We start from the raw sequence: 14,944 nt of genomic DNA, 5'->3' as shown, positions 1-14,944 counted from the left end.
TCGGCCCTAGTCAGGTGGTAAATCAATATGGGAAGACTCAACTGAAGCATGTGTCCTAATGCATTCACGAATGCGAGCTCAGTCATTCCAATGAAAAGACGCTTATGTAGTCAAGGCAAACAAGGATATCTCATTCTTCTTGTTGATACTATCATCAACACGGGTATAACGAAGTCGCAGATGAGCGCAAAAGCAAACTCATCAAAACTCAACTAGAAACTCTCCTCCTCACGACAACAATGCGCAAAGGTGAAGATTGCAACACTTGTAGTGTTCACACTAGGAAGACGCTCACCTCCTCGTCACCTCATCCTTCTCCACAATCTTCTTGTCCTCCACGCCAGCAGCACCACCCCCACCACCAAGCGGTTCGTCAACATAATCCGCATGCCCACCCTGCTCGTGAAGTTCAAACAGCGGCTCCATGGGCGCGACATCCTGACGCAAGACACGCTTCTTGAGGTACCACGGCAACTTCTTCGTGTAGTAAGCCGCGAACTGGCGATTACCAACATCAAAGACCGTGTCCAATTCCTCGAGCGTGAGCGCCTTGGTCTCAGGCAAGAGAAAGTAGGCGTAGATGAAGCCGAAGAAGTTCCACGCTGCGTACCAACAGAACGCACCCGTTGGTGTGAAAGCGGCCTCAAGAGCCGGCCACGTAAGGGAGAGGATAAAGTTGAAGCCCCAGCAAGTAGCCGTGGCGAAGGACATGCCGACGTCGCGGAGGTGGAGTGGAAAAGCTTCTGCAGAGTATGTAAAGGGCACGGGGCCTTCACCGGGGGAGTAGACGGCCATGAAGACGTAGATTGCGGCGGCGATGGATCCAAGACGTTGCGGGGATGGCGTGCCATCGGGATTCTCGGGTAGGTAGAAGGATAATCCGCACCAGAGAAGACACAGACCCATTAGAGGGAAGGTCGTAAGCAAGAGGTTCCTGCGGCCGAATGTATCGATGGTGTAGATAGCTGGGATCGCGAAGAGGAAGTTCGTTACGCCCGTGCCCATGGATACGAGCAAGGCGTTGGTCTCGGAAAAACCGGCGGATTCGAAGATGGATGTACTGTAGTATGCAATGACCTGGGCTGCTATTAGCGACTGAGATGGCAAGTGAAATCAAGGGATCTGCAGTGCGTACGTTGACTCCGCAGAATTGCTGCATGAACATGACGAAGAAGGCGCTCTGTGCGGCGCGACGGTTGCGGCGGACGATGAAGAATTCTTTGAACGGGTTTCGGCCCTCGCGTTCTGCGTTTTCAATCTCAAGAAGCTTATACGCGTAGTACATATCGCGTGCAGCTTGGATTTTGTGCGCGCGTAGTCGACAGAGTGAGTTGAACGCCTTGTCGTATTTGCCTTTCTCCATGTACCTTTGGTTCAGATTAGCTCAAGGCAAGGCCAATGAACTGCGAGTCGAAAACTTACCAGCGCGGCGATTCAGGGCAAAAGTATACTTGGACGCAGACAATCATCGGGGGAATACTGGTGGAGGCCAGCATCCACCTCCATGGCGAATTCGGGCCGCCAATGATTGTAACATCCTGAAATGCGACGGAGACGATGAAACCCAGCATGATTCCGAAAGCGGTCCACATTTGCCACATCATGGTGAGGGCTCCACGGATGGTCTTTGGTGCAGATTCGGCAGCGTAGACAGGCGTAGTCGAGGACTTTGCGCCGACAGCAAATCCGAGCATGAAGCGCGCGACAAGAAGATTTGGCCCTATCGTAATCGTCAGCTCTCAGTTCATACGTCTATTGGCGAGTCTTTACTCACAACTCTCAGCGGCCGCCATCCAGATACCGGTGATGAAAGAGATGATGCAAGAGATGAAGATGGTTCCACGGCGGCCAAAGAACTTGTTCAGAGGTGCGTTGGACCAGCATCCGATGAGACAAGAGCAAAGGTAAGGAGCCCCGTTAAGCAGACCTCGAAGCCACACCTGGTCTTCTGTGATTCCGAATTCTCTGAAGTAGAATCCCTGAACAAGATGTTAGTGGCGTGACGTGATAAGGTGGGAACGGCAAAGCCACTGACCTGAGCACCGTTGACAGCCGTTTGGTCCATTCCTTGCACAATGGCAGATCCAGCGCAGAGCACAACCAAGAAATACAACATTTTAGGTTGAGACCACCGATGGGTAACCTCGTGTCGCAGCCAGTCTTTCTCTTCGGTGGACAGTTGATTGACATATTCAAAACCATCGTCTCGTTGACCTACACGAGCGATGAGGGCGCCCTTGCGGAACTCGTCCTGGTACTCCTGTAGGCCCTTCTCAACACACCATGCGTCGACATCGGCTAGGACATGTTCTTCGCTATAACCGGCTAAGGGGTTTCTGAGCTTTGCGGCGACTGATGCCTTTCGCTGCGGAGCAGCGCCGGCATGTTCATGATGCTGTCCGGCACCAAAGTCGGACTTGTCACTGCCCGATGATGAGAAGTTGGGCTCGGTAGCCTCGATGTCTGGCTTTCGACGAGACATGGTGACGACTGATCTCAAGTATCGCGTCTAGATGGGATCTCCTGGGGGGAGTGGAGATGCTGATCGCAAAGTGGAGGAGTAAAAGGACACACGACCAGATGCCTGGGAACCATGACAGGTCGTGTTATATAGGGTATCCGGGGCACAGTTTACGCCCACATTTTCTCCATCAAAGAGCGGGTCAAATCCTGCACCAGGGTGACAATCCCCATGTTTTCTCCACACCATCCTTCTCCGTTGCACTGGTTGGCGTATGTAACTATACATCGAGATCAGACACGGGGCGGCCGCGCCCAGACATGGAGTTGTATGTTTACCCAAGATTAACCAAGAAGACATGTCTGGGACGATGTCATTGTGGGCACACGCGCTTGTTGGCTTCTCGGCGGAAGCTAAATCTATACTTGGCAGTGGAGCGCGGCAGGGCGTTCTGGGTAGCCAAGAAAGCACGTGAAGTCTCGTCGTAGCTCGCCTGAGCATTGTTGAGCGTTCCGACCAATGGGGATTTTGTCGGTAAGGCTTGAGGGAACAACGTTGTGGTGAACGATTACGACGCCACATGACGAGCTTGGCGTCAAGCGGAATCCGCACTTGGCAGGGCGCATCTTTACCAGAAATGGCATCCCGTCTTATCGACTATCGGCACCCAGTTCCGGCCTCGACTCAAGGCTGTCAGCGCTTTGCATGTTCAGAAATAGTGAGCCTGAGAAAGTACCTAGGCAGCGTGGAGAAGGTTTTGGTGGGTGATGGAAAGGATACTATTCATTGCTGGCTCGTAGGAAAATACGGTTGTTACACTTGTAACCTGAAAGCCTGGAGAGTGAACAAGAGGTGGTCTTGGATAGACATAGGCGAGCCGTGCGAACCGCTGAAAAGCCTGGTAAGCCTGAGCTTAGTAGAACACTTCTTTCGATAGTATGAGGCTTCAGTCCACTTGGGCGTGGGTCCACGCGCCGCGCAGTAGCAGATTATCCATTTCCTTGGAAACCGTCTCGTTCGAGGCCTTGAGCTTCAAATAGCGCTGGCTGGTCTTGCCTTCGTCCTCCACCCAGATATTAGTGCCATTGGGGAACAGAAAGTTGTACCCATTTTCGTTGCCGTACTCGAACCAACTGCCCAGGCCCCTGCCCGCATACACCATGGTCAAAAAGTCCCATGAGTATTCGGAGTGATTGTAAGACCCCCAGTACTCCCAAGCCGATTTAACTGGGTCATTCGGGGGTCCACACACAGTAAACCGTGCGCCCGACAGGACTTCGACGCCCACCTCTGCGCCAAGGAAGGTCATCGGAACACAATCGGGCCATGTGTTGATGACGTGTGGTGCGTTCTGAATCGCGAAATTGTACTCCGCATCGAGGGCTGGCTCTTGCGAGTAACCCCCACCCATAACGACCAGTTCCTTGACCTTTGTCTTGACAAGTTCGTATCCATTCAACACGGAGTATTTATCACTGGTCGTATTGAGAAGGCCCGACAACGATCCCATGAAACCAATCGACACAACAGTCACACTGTTGTTCTTCGCTTCCGCCAGCGTCTTCCGATAGAGCTCTACTGGATCCCATGTCTTGTTGACTTGCCCATTAGGCACCGAGCCACCGGACCATCCAGCAGCGACCTTGCTGGCATATTCTCCTCCGAATGGTTCAGGCGATGTGATGTTTGTGTAGGGTCTCGGCAACCCAATCGGGACGGAAGAATAGCCGTAGTGGTTCACGATCGCAGACGCAGCGAAGGCAGAGTATGACGAATTGACGTTGATGTTTACCGCGAGGAGGTTTGTATTCGGTAATGTGCACGCGAGGAGCAGGGCTGCGGTATCACTGTTGCACTGTCAGCTAAACGTCCAGGTTTTACGTGGTACAGGACACTTACTCAATAGCTTCAAAAAGATCAGCATCCACAAACAAGTTCTTCGTCTCTGGTGTTACAGTCGACGCGACTGAGATCGCAAACGACAAGACTGCCAGCCAATAGGGCAGCGCGAAACGTGGAAACATGGCGTCGCAGACTCAAGGCGATGGAAGACACGAAAAGAGGCCGAAGAATATACGGAGGCTAGCAATAGCCGTAGGGGTGCAAATGTGGCGGGATCCACGGTGTACGAGGAGGAAATACTTAACCTTTCAGTCTACTTGAGTACTGCAGTGCGACGCCCCGCCATCGGATCTCCACAGTGAAGGACTTCGGCGATTAACGGCGGTTACTGATTCTTCATTGTACAGTAGTGCGCAGATCGGATCGAATGAAGTGTCGAGATCGTGGTGTACAGCATGTGGCGTGCGATAAGGGCGTGTGTAAGGGTTTGTCGCGTTTAGGCATTTCGATGCCATCTCGGACGCGCAATAGGGGCGACCTGGGATGTCTTTTCCTCGTTATCTTCATTGCGCTCTTGCTGTGGTACTGTGATGCCGCGGAGCTAATGTGGTGGTCGAGTTCAGATGACGTGACGAGATCTGTGACGATCGTATCCGCCAACTCGGAAGCTACGAAGGCATCACTAATAAGCATCAGCAGGCGCCGGTTTCTTTGACAAAAGATACTTTGCAGACGATCCTCCAATTCTGCGACACAATTGCCAGAAAGCTACAGATATGCACAAACTCGCACTTTACTTGGCCGCATCGCTGCTAGGGTTGACTGCCGCTTATCGCGAATGTGCCGACGCGAAAGACGTCATCGCCAAGCTCCAGCTCGAGCCAAACCTAGAGAAGGGCTACTTTCGACAAACCTTTCAAGATGCCGGTACCATCGGCAATCGCTCATACTCAACCGCCATCTACTATCTACTCGAAGGCCAGTCCGGTCCATCTTACTGGCATCGCGTTACCGATGCTGTCGAGATATGGCACTTTTACGCTGGCGCCCCTCTCACGCTGGAGCTATCATGGAACAACGGCACTGCGACTCAAGAGCAGATTCTAGGTAGCGACATCTTCAGAGACCAGGCTCCGCAAGTCATCATCGCAGAAGGGCAGTGGCAGCGGGCGACCAGTTTAGGCAACTGGACGCTGGTAGGCACGACGGTCGCACCTGGCTTTTCGTTCGATGGTTACGAGTTGCCGGGACCAGAGTTCATGCCAGACGACGGCAACGAATCCCACAGTCTATAGCGAAGCAGGGACACAGACACGCCCTCGAACCTAAAGAGGCTCCATGACCTCTAAGCTTGCCACATTGTCGACGCAAGGCTGCCGATGATGCCGAAGTCCGCTAGGCTCACCGACTTATACACCACGACTCAGTTCGACAATTGCTCGCAAGCCCAAGCTTCTTAGACGTTCGCACGAGAAAACATCGAATTTAAGACGAAGACGTGCATGACTGCGCACGTTTGAAGCCCTATTTGGCTCGCTCCATGTACCGACATTTCTAGCTGCAACATCCATAACGTCTGACCAGAATTCTCTAGCATAACTACACTACGGCCAGTACGGTTTAAGAAAACAAGAGAAGGTTCAGATGTTTAAGTTCTTACCTTGTCAGGAGACAGCCGGCTGATCGGAGCGCGCATAATGTCCGTTGGATTGCCCGCCGCCGGACTTCGCTTCCTGGCGGCATCCAGACCTTGCATCACGCGACAAGCTATCCAAAAACACCACTGCAGGCCCTTGCTATGTTCATGGAAGAGGCTTGTCCTCAGGTCTTCAGATGCATCAGCTGCGGCGCGCCTACTCATGGTTTATCTCGGATTAAGCCATGCGAGCGAGGAAATAACGGAGATAGGCAAGCTTACACACCAAAACCTACCTCAATAGTATCAGATGATAGTATACAGACCACTGGTATCTCCTCGTGATGATGCAGTCTTCTCCTTACGTTCCGGTTGCATCCCCGAGGGTCGACCGCTGTACTCCGCTCGCGCAACGCAGTCATTCTGATACCGATCAATCTACCATAACACACAGACTTGATGATACGCTCGTTGAACTGTACGTGGCGTCAGAAGCTACTACCTGTCGAAGCAATACTACCTTCTGGTATCTCTAGTCGTATGTACGATTTAAACAACATGCTTCCTAGCATGAACGTTGACAAGTCGTTAGTTTCGCGCCAATTCAGCCCTTTCCAAAGTTCCTACTACAATCCGATGGTGGCTCACGGCTGAGTAAGCTACAAATTACGAACAAGGGGAGCGGATTGGCTGCGGACTTTGCGCAAGCCACGACGCGTGATCTAAGCGTAGTTCCTAGAAATCCTCTGCTGTCCAGTCGACAGTTAGAGCACTGGGTTGCCGCATCCTTCCCGCCGCCTGATGCAGATACGGTGTGCCCTAGTCAGGAGTGAGCGATCAATACCCATGCTGACTGTGTTCGTGTATGACTACGAGGTCATCCATCTCCATCACCGTTTGCCCACATTCACATTCGAGCGAGGCGTTCCAAACAATACGACATCCGAATGTCAAATCTCCGTTTTTCGCAGCTTAGAATCAAACTATCATTGTCTTCATTCGTGGACATGGCGAGAGGGTGGGCCCGTACCCCCCATGGCGTTTGCGAACGCAGTCGAGTGAGCAGAAGGAATATTGATCATCTGTACTGGAGTATGAAGGCTGTCTGTCATGGAATCAGATATAAGAGTTCAAACGCTCTGCTCCATTGCTCTACAGCAGCATCTTCAGCAGCGTTTTCGCTTCGCACTGTTGTCTTCTTTTCTGTCAGTCTTTATAACTCAACACTCGTTACTACCGTCGCATTGAGCCGAGATGAAGTCTTTTGCCATCCTTGGGACGGCCCTCTTGGGCCTTCTCACTCCAGTAACAACCGCAATAGCGATCCCGTCTGAGACCACTGAGCTAGCACCTTTCACGCCAAAACGAGATGGCCTCGAGGAACGTCAATCATCGGCATGTGTCAATGGTCCCACTACGAGAGACTGCTGGACCGCTGGATTCAACTCTTCTACGGATATGTACACCTCTTGGCCCAATACGGGTGTGGTTCGCTCCTACAATCTACGCATCGAGAACACGACTTGCAACCCTGACGGTGCTGGCTCAAGGGTTTGCATGTTGATCAACGGAAGGACCCCAGGCCCCACCATCGTTGCCAACTGGGGTGATACTATCAGAATCACTGTTCGCAACATGCTTCAATCCAATGGCACTTCCATCCACTGGCACGGCTTCCGCATGCTCAACAAGAACATCCAGGATGGTGTCAACGGAGTTACCGAATGTGCCGTAGCACCCGGTGACCTCAAGACGTACGAGTTCCAAGCAACCGAATACGGAACGACATGGTACCACTCGCACTTCTCGCATCAGTACGGAGATGGAGTTGTCGGAACATTCATTGTCAACGGCCCTGCTACCGCGAACTATGACGAGGATCTTGGAGTTATGCCAATCACAGACTGGTTCTACAAGACCGCCTTCCAAGCAGCCTCCATAGCATTCCAGAATGGGCAAGCTGGATTGGGTCCCCCTGTACCCGATAACATTCTGATCAACGGCACTTCTAAGAACGCAGCCGGAGGTGGTGCTTACAACCGAGTGACGATGCAAGCGGGGAAGCGCTATCGTCTGCGACTTGTGAACACCGCAGTCGACACCAGCATGACTGTGAACCTCGACGGCCATCCCTTTCAAGTCATTGCAAACGACTTTGTTCCCGTCGTCCCATACAACACCACCCACCTCCAGCTTGGTATCGGCCAACGCTACGACGTCATCATCACTGCGAATCAGACAGCTGGAAACTACTGGTTCCGTGCCGACGCTAACGGCCTGTGCCAGTCACGCTCCATTCTCCCAGGACGCGCCATCTTCACGTACCAAGGTCAGACCGTCGCCGATCCCACCACAACTGCCCCAGCCAACCCCTTCACGATCTGTGCTGATCCAATCACCACCCCGAAAGTTGCAAAGAACGTGCCCAGCACCACATTCGCCGCCCAAGCCAAGAACCTCCCCGTCGCTTTCGGCCCAGTAGCAGCAAACGGGAACACAGTTCTGTGGACCATAAACGGCACGTCCATCATCATCGACCCCGGAAAGCCGACCGTCCAATATGTCGCAGAGAATAACAACAGCATCCCGCAGTCGTACAATGTTGTGCAGGTACCATCAACCTCGGCGTCAACTTGGACTTACTGGGTCATACAACAAGCTGTAGGCGCACCACCCATCGCCCACCCCATCCATCTTCACGGCCATGACAGCTATGTCCTCGGCGGCGGTGACGGTCAATTCAGTATGGCAACGCACTTCAGCTCCCTGCGCTTCACCAACCCACCGCGTCGCGATGTTGTTCAGCTTAGGGGTAGCGGGTGGCTCGTTCTCGCATACCCGACTGATAATCCTGGTGCTGTAAGTAGACACTCAGATCCCAACCATCCCAACCATCCCAACCATCCCCCAATATCGCCACTGAAATAACAAACACTAACTCCTCCCTCCCAGTGGCTCATGCACTGCCACATCGCCTTCCACGTCGGCATGGGCCTCGGCATCCAGTTCCTCGAGCGCAAATCTGAAATCAATCTTCCGGCTGCTGGCTCTGAGTGGAAGCAGAATTGCGCTAATTGGGCTGCTTACAAGGCTGGGACGACGGATGTGTGGCCTCAGGATGATTCTGGGCTTAAGAAGCGTTGGCCTCCTCTTGTTGAGGGGACTTCGTCGTTTAGGCTGGACTAGGCTGACTACTGACGTGTTCTTCCCTCGCAGGAGACTCCAAGGGCAAGCAATACTTCGTCCAGCTATAGGCGGTGCGATGCTTTTCTACTCGCGACGTTTGCTGGCAGCGGTCCGGCCTTCCCTAGACTTTGTATTCTCTTCTCACACTCCTTCAACCCTATTCTGACTTTACCCCTTCTTTCTCATACATATCTTGTCATCGCTGCTCTCCACTTTGTTTTGGGGGGCGACATGTACATACTTGCTCCGCTACTTCCACCCTTCTTGTAGATATTGCAATAACACCCCTTTCGCGAGAGTTATCCGAATTCGCACCCTAAACTATGTGCGACCATTTTTATCCTGATAATCTGTGTGGCGTTCAGGTCCTTAAGCGCATACATGTCGCTAGTCCATCTCACCACCGCAGCCACCCAAGTACGCAGTTCATACCTCCACTCCACCCATCTTCACCCCAGACCCTTTCCGCATCCCGTCCCATCTCGATCCCCACCCCCGAATCACCCCACCAATCTCCTTCCGGTCATCGCACGGTGTTGCAGCTCCCGCTTACCACACCCAAGCCGCGAGGCACGTCTTCCCGTCCCATCCCAGCCAATCAACATCGTCTCAGAAATTGCCGAGTAAGCCCAGCACAAGGGTAGCGAGCGGGGAACACCCGACCTCCACCACCGGATTCAACATGCTGACCATCGTTTTTATGTTCCCACAAGCAAGCTGTAGCGAAGGAGGCTTTTCGGCGTAATCGTGATATATATCCAGCCAGTTGGGAGACAGTTGCGTACTGACCGAGCCGTGGCGGCGGTATTCTGCGAATGGGAATATCGAATAGTGCACACGGAGACCGAAGCGCACGGCTTGGAAGACAGAGGAGTGAGATGGATGAGTGGTTGATGAGTGGTCGACCAAGAAGAGGGCGCTCGAGATGTCGTGTTCCCCACTGTGCATGTGCGTGTGGAGGAGGAGTGGTGAGCGAAGACGGACAGGGAAGCTCTCGAGTTGATAAGCGTGGAGTACCCTGAGTTTGTGCTCGAGCTACAAGGCCATCGTATGGTTGCTACATTACTACATTAGTTACTCTGCATCACCCGTGTATTGCAAGCATACCGACTACAACGACCATGGCAACAACAACAGTGACCTCGCACAGCACAGACTCTGATCGCATCGACAAAGAGCCACATCTCGCACACGCATCAACAAACATCTCAATCAGCCCAGAGCTGTTCGAGAAACTGTATCTCGCGCCCAAAACACCACACGCAAACGACCGCGTGGGAAAATATGCAAACGCGACACCCTTGGGTTTCCTAGGCTTCGTAATCTCAACCTTCACGTTCTCCATGGTACTAATGGGCTGGGGCGGTGCCGCCGGAATGCAAGCAGTCGTGTAGGTCCATCCCCTCCCTCCCCCATCCCCATCCCAACTCCATCCCAACTCCACCCCATACTAACCCCCATCCCCCTGCAGCGGCATATTCTTCTTCACAGGCCCCCTCCTCCTAACCCTCTCCACAATCTTCCTCTGGATCCAAGCCCAATTCTTCCCCATGATGGTCTGCGGCCTCTTCGCCGTCTTCTGGCTCTCCTTCGGCATGTTGCAACTGCCCACCCTCGGTCTCTCTGCCGCATACTCGCCAACTGGCGATGCAGCAGCAGGGATGGTGAGCAAGGAGATGAACGCAGTCATTGCATTGTATTTGCTTGTGTGGGGTTTTGCGCTAGCAACGTTTTGGCTCTTTACTATCCGGATCAACATGGTCTTTGCGGGTATCTTCGGGTTTGTGACGGTCGGGGCTTGGGTGTTGAGTGGAGCGTACTGGGCGTTGAGTACGGGGGATTTTGATAAGGCGTTGAAGTTGCAGAAGGTGAGTGACTCTGGCATTTTTGAGGGGTCGTTACTGATGCGTACAGGCTGGTGGAGCGCTCTTGTTCATAGTAGGCCTGCTGGGCTGGTACATGCTCTTCGTCATCATGGCTGCAGAGATGCGCTGGTCTGTATGTCCGCCTGTTGGAGATCTTAGCAAATACTGGGCGAAGACGGATGTCGAGATTGGTGCAAATGCAAGCGAGAAGAAAGATTGAGCATGAGATCGTGTCTTTCGAGAGCGACACTGATGTTATGTAGATGGTGCGGTAATACTTTGCATGTAATTGCCGATGTAAAACTTTCCACAAGGACGCAGCTCGACGAGCAAACGAACTCATGGCCCTACAGTCCCCGCGACCTTCTTTTCCTGCAACTCTTTCCTGTCGCGTCTCTGTACAGCAACGGTCTTACTGGTGTACTTTCTCTTGTCTACCGACGGAATGAAGAACGCGGCGACCACTCCCAGCAGACCGAACGCCAAGGCCACTAGATACGACAAATGCGCACCCTCCAAGTATGCTTGCTTATTCCCTAAACTGGCTGCAGCTCGGATAGCAGGAGTTATACCTGGGATAGCTTGGTACCCGGTAGCTGTGTTTGCTCTCGCCGCGGTGATCAACCTAGTGACGATATCCGAGGAGAGATTGAAGGGGGCAAGATTGGCACGAACGCGCGCAGGTAAGGCGTCTCCGTACTTGTTGTTCGTAACGTTTCCGAAGATGGCGGTAGCGACAGCGCCAGCAAGTAGACGAGAGGTTCCTGCAAGACCGGCTGCCGTGCCAATATCTTCCTGATATACGATTCCGAAGCCTACCAAGACCATGCCGTTCAAGAGGTTGACAGAGGTACAGGTTGAGATGATGACTGTTAGGATGATTGACTTGACGGGATTATCCATTGTAGATGTAGACATGGCGCCGACGCAGGCTGTCTGTAACGCGACGGCGAACATTATGACCCAACGTTGGTGTCCGATGACCTTGCTGAAAGCCACAATAATGCCACCGATGATGGTTCCGAGAGGTAGGACTTCGGCATACAAGCCTTTGGATATCTCGTCGGTGGCGTAGATGAGTTGGGATAGGCGTGGCCACAGAGTTGCGTTCGAGTAGTATTGCATCCTGTTATTCGTTAGATTGAACCGTATCATCGAATGAGATTACTTGCCCGCCTATGGCCATGACTAGCATCGGAACAGTGAAGTGGCGCAATGCTCTGAAAAGACGCGGCGGGAACAGTGGTGCTGTTAGATTATAGTAGGCCTCATAGAATCCCAAACCAATCAGGGTTACCAGTCCGATGATGATCGGTGCGAGAACTGTCGCAGAAACCCAGGGAGCTTGTGATCCACCCCAGCTGACACCGACGATGAATAGTGTACATCCGGCCAGGAATAGAAACAACCCCAACCAGTCGAATTCGCGTAAAAGCTGTCCAGCAGTCTTGCCATGTTCAGCCTTCTTATCCTTCCAGGATGGCGGGTGGTAGAAGAAGAACAGAAGGGCAAGGTTGATAGCCTGGAAGCCTATCATGACATAGTAGCAAATACGCCAGTTGCCCGTCTGCTTGATGATGACCCAACTGACCAGGGGCATGATCTGTGCTATGATTGAGGCGGCGTCGAACAACCCAATAGTAACATGACGATATTTGCTCGGCACAATTTCTTGAACCGCACCAAATGCCATTTCCAGGAACCCGGAACCGCATCCAAACAAGGCACCGCCGGCGATCATCTGATTGATGCTTTGTCCGGTCGCCGAAACGATACTGCCGATGATGAGAATGATAGCTCCAGCAATGAAGAACCATCGCCTGCCGAATATGTCTGAAAGTCGTCCACCAACGGTGACAAACATCGCGCCACCAAGGTTCCACGATATCGTAATCCAGGTGTATCTAGGATCTGGACCAAGATCGGCATTGATATACGTGAGGATCGCTGGTGGGATGAGGAGGGTAAAGAGGTAGGCGTTGTAGCACATGGCCATAGACACGGCGGCCATCAATGTGCGAACTGGAACGAGTTAGATATGACTGGTGGCCAGTCCGGATGTTGGGCAGTACGCACAGGTCATGCCAACATCTTCACCGGTGGTTTGCAGATGGCGGACGATCTCTTCGTTGGCGTCATTGTTGTGGACGTAGTTGTCATGATCCGACGTATTCGTGCTATGCTCGAGCGCTTCGATATGTGCCACCGAGGGCTCGCGGTCTCCTTTCGCAGCCATAGCGTAGCAAACGACAATAGAGAAAATCACTACGAAGTACTGAAAATATCCGAATACAGAGCTGGAGGATCAGCACCGTCATAAATACCGTCCCGCTGTTCCCTAGTGTGATCCGTCAGCTACCCCGGAATTCACCCCAAACATCCCCACCCATGTATGGAGATAGCGAGAGGGCACTTATGCACATGCAACCGACTCAAAATTCTAGTACACTTGGGGGCGTTGTACCGATATGAGCATAAGCACTGTCATTGCCGGTTTGGGTAAAGAACTGCATGTCGTATGGCGTCAGTGAGGGAATATGATTGGTCACGGCTCGTTCAGTCGGAAAAACATAGCCAATGCCGACTTAGTATACCCGGCGTTGGCTATCGTTGTCCTGTGTGCGCAACAGTCAGCGGAGGAAAACGCACTGGAGATCGCATTGCTGTGGGAGTTTTGGTGTCTTTCAGAGCGCATGGTTTGCCATCCACCCAATGCATCTCTTCCAATCTCTGGTCTCGTATTCGAACGCCCTTGAGAAAAGACATGTGACCGCATTCGCTCGTTCTCGTAGGATGAGACGTGGGTTCGTCTGACACGCTACGTACTTGAAATGTGATGGTAGGTATGAGTGGAAGAACAAAGATCAATTTTTGCCATAGCCGGATATCGCGAGTATGTCGTAACGCCTTCAAATGCTGTATCCACAAACGCCGCCCAAAAAAAGAAACGGAAATCTCATAGGGCTTCGAGTTCGAAGTCGTCCAGCTTGTCGCGGTACTTCATGATGTTGCGCTTAATCTTGGAGGAGTCGACCCATGTGACGAAGTCTTCCATGTTCCTCGAGACCAGGTAGGCTGGGTCTGTGATGACATCGGTTCCAACTCTTACGTGCTGTGTCTTTGTTAGCTCCTAGCTGTGTCGAGGGAGATGACTTCTAAAGAAATCATGTCCGGAGTCCAGTGTACTAACCCCTTGTTCAACGAGTGTGACTGCAGATTGTACATGATCCGCCATGCGTAACCGGGTCATGACGACTGGCAACTTCCTCCTTGCGAATGCGCTCACTGTGAGCTTATGCTCGACATCGGATAGTTTTCCACGGCCGCCGCCACCAGTTCCTAGCAAGCCCATCGAGAACAGCTTCTCCAGTATCAGATCCTCTTGTTTGGCGCGGAAGGGATCTGATGGATCGAGGTTGGCGATTCTGTGTGCGAGTTGTCGCAATGAGCCGGCGAGCTGATTGTATTTGCGGTAGTCGTCGCGTCCTTGGATTGCGTAGCGGCGCATGACGGCGGCTTCTCGGTGGTCATTATCGCTTTTGTAGGTGTTGAAGTCGACCTGTCAAAAGTGTTAGTGCCTCTTAATAAGTCGTTGTCTCTCCATGTATAGGAGAGAGCGCCGCTGGGCATGGCGAGAATAGCGGCTGTTCGCGCGGCGGTCCCGACGGCGATGCGCAACGGTGGTGGAGTGGAGCAGGTGGTTCATACCTTCTTCAAGAGCTTCTGCTCATGATGCTTGAGTTTGCGCACCATATTGACGAGGTTGTAATGGGATTGCCGTGGGTGGTGGGTCTTCAGTGCTTGCGATGGCTTCGCGACGACGATGAAGATCCAAAGAATTATTTGACAGGGGTGCAGCGGGCGCTAGCAGTAGCGCGACTGCCCCTCCAATGACGCGTGGGGTGCATCCAAATTACTTTTCACTCTTCGAGTCAAACATCCTACAGTCATTCC

At 52.6% G+C, this 14,944-nt stretch overlaps 7 protein-coding genes across 7 annotated transcripts; 3 read left to right on the top strand and 4 right to left on the bottom strand.

The window, feature by feature from the left end:
• Window positions 1-291: 291 nt before the first annotated feature.
• On the bottom strand, window positions 292-2,482 carry J4E85_004385 (uncharacterized protein; the record flags this gene model as incomplete). Its single annotated transcript, XM_051468643.1, has 5 exons — window positions 292-1,077; window positions 1,136-1,367; window positions 1,423-1,720; window positions 1,775-1,979; window positions 2,036-2,482. 5 exons carry the CDS (start codon window positions 2,480-2,482, stop codon window positions 292-294), a joined length of 1,968 nt encoding a protein of 655 aa, XP_051328235.1.
• Window positions 2,483-3,407: 925 nt separating this feature from the next.
• On the bottom strand, window positions 3,408-4,485 carry J4E85_004384 (uncharacterized protein; the record flags this gene model as incomplete). The annotated part of the gene is made up of 2 exons (XM_051468642.1): window positions 3,408-4,308; window positions 4,361-4,485. 2 exons carry the CDS (start codon window positions 4,483-4,485, stop codon window positions 3,408-3,410), a joined length of 1,026 nt encoding a protein of 341 aa, XP_051328234.1.
• A 594-nt stretch (window positions 4,486-5,079) lies between these two features.
• On the top strand, window positions 5,080-5,598 carry J4E85_004383 (uncharacterized protein; the record flags this gene model as incomplete). The annotated part of the gene is made up of 1 exon (XM_051468641.1): window positions 5,080-5,598. The coding sequence occupies one exon, from the start codon at window positions 5,080-5,082 to the stop codon at window positions 5,596-5,598; it is 519 nt and encodes a 172-aa protein (XP_051328233.1).
• A 1,976-nt stretch (window positions 5,599-7,574) lies between these two features.
• J4E85_004382 (uncharacterized protein) lies at window positions 7,575-9,125 on the top strand (the record flags this gene model as incomplete). Its single annotated transcript, XM_051468640.1, has 2 exons — window positions 7,575-8,798; window positions 8,892-9,125. 2 exons carry the CDS (start codon window positions 7,575-7,577, stop codon window positions 9,123-9,125), a joined length of 1,458 nt encoding a protein of 485 aa, XP_051328232.1.
• Window positions 9,126-10,246: 1,121 nt separating this feature from the next.
• Window positions 10,247-11,210, top strand: J4E85_004381 (uncharacterized protein; the record flags this gene model as incomplete). Its single annotated transcript, XM_051468639.1, has 3 exons — window positions 10,247-10,515; window positions 10,597-10,993; window positions 11,040-11,210. 3 exons carry the CDS (start codon window positions 10,247-10,249, stop codon window positions 11,208-11,210), a joined length of 837 nt encoding a protein of 278 aa, XP_051328231.1.
• Window positions 11,211-11,329: 119 nt separating this feature from the next.
• J4E85_004380 (uncharacterized protein) lies at window positions 11,330-13,226 on the bottom strand (the record flags this gene model as incomplete). Its single annotated transcript, XM_051468638.1, has 3 exons — window positions 11,330-12,116; window positions 12,163-13,012; window positions 13,067-13,226. The coding sequence occupies 3 exons, from the start codon at window positions 13,224-13,226 to the stop codon at window positions 11,330-11,332; spliced, it is 1,797 nt and encodes a 598-aa protein (XP_051328230.1).
• A 720-nt stretch (window positions 13,227-13,946) lies between these two features.
• On the bottom strand, window positions 13,947-14,743 carry J4E85_004379 (uncharacterized protein; the record flags this gene model as incomplete). Its single annotated transcript, XM_051468637.1, has 3 exons — window positions 13,947-14,102; window positions 14,181-14,549; window positions 14,699-14,743. 3 exons carry the CDS (start codon window positions 14,741-14,743, stop codon window positions 13,947-13,949), a joined length of 570 nt encoding a protein of 189 aa, XP_051328229.1.
• Between the last annotated feature and the right edge of the window lie 201 nt (window positions 14,744-14,944).

This window comes from Alternaria conjuncta, assembly GCF_024043145.1.
Source record: "Alternaria conjuncta strain BMP 0040 chromosome Unknown scaffold_5, whole genome shotgun sequence".
Lineage (NCBI taxonomy): Eukaryota > Fungi > Ascomycota > Dothideomycetes > Pleosporales > Pleosporaceae > Alternaria > Alternaria conjuncta.
Note: the sequence above shows the minus strand (reverse complement) of the source record. Positions and strands in the feature narration are given on the sequence as shown.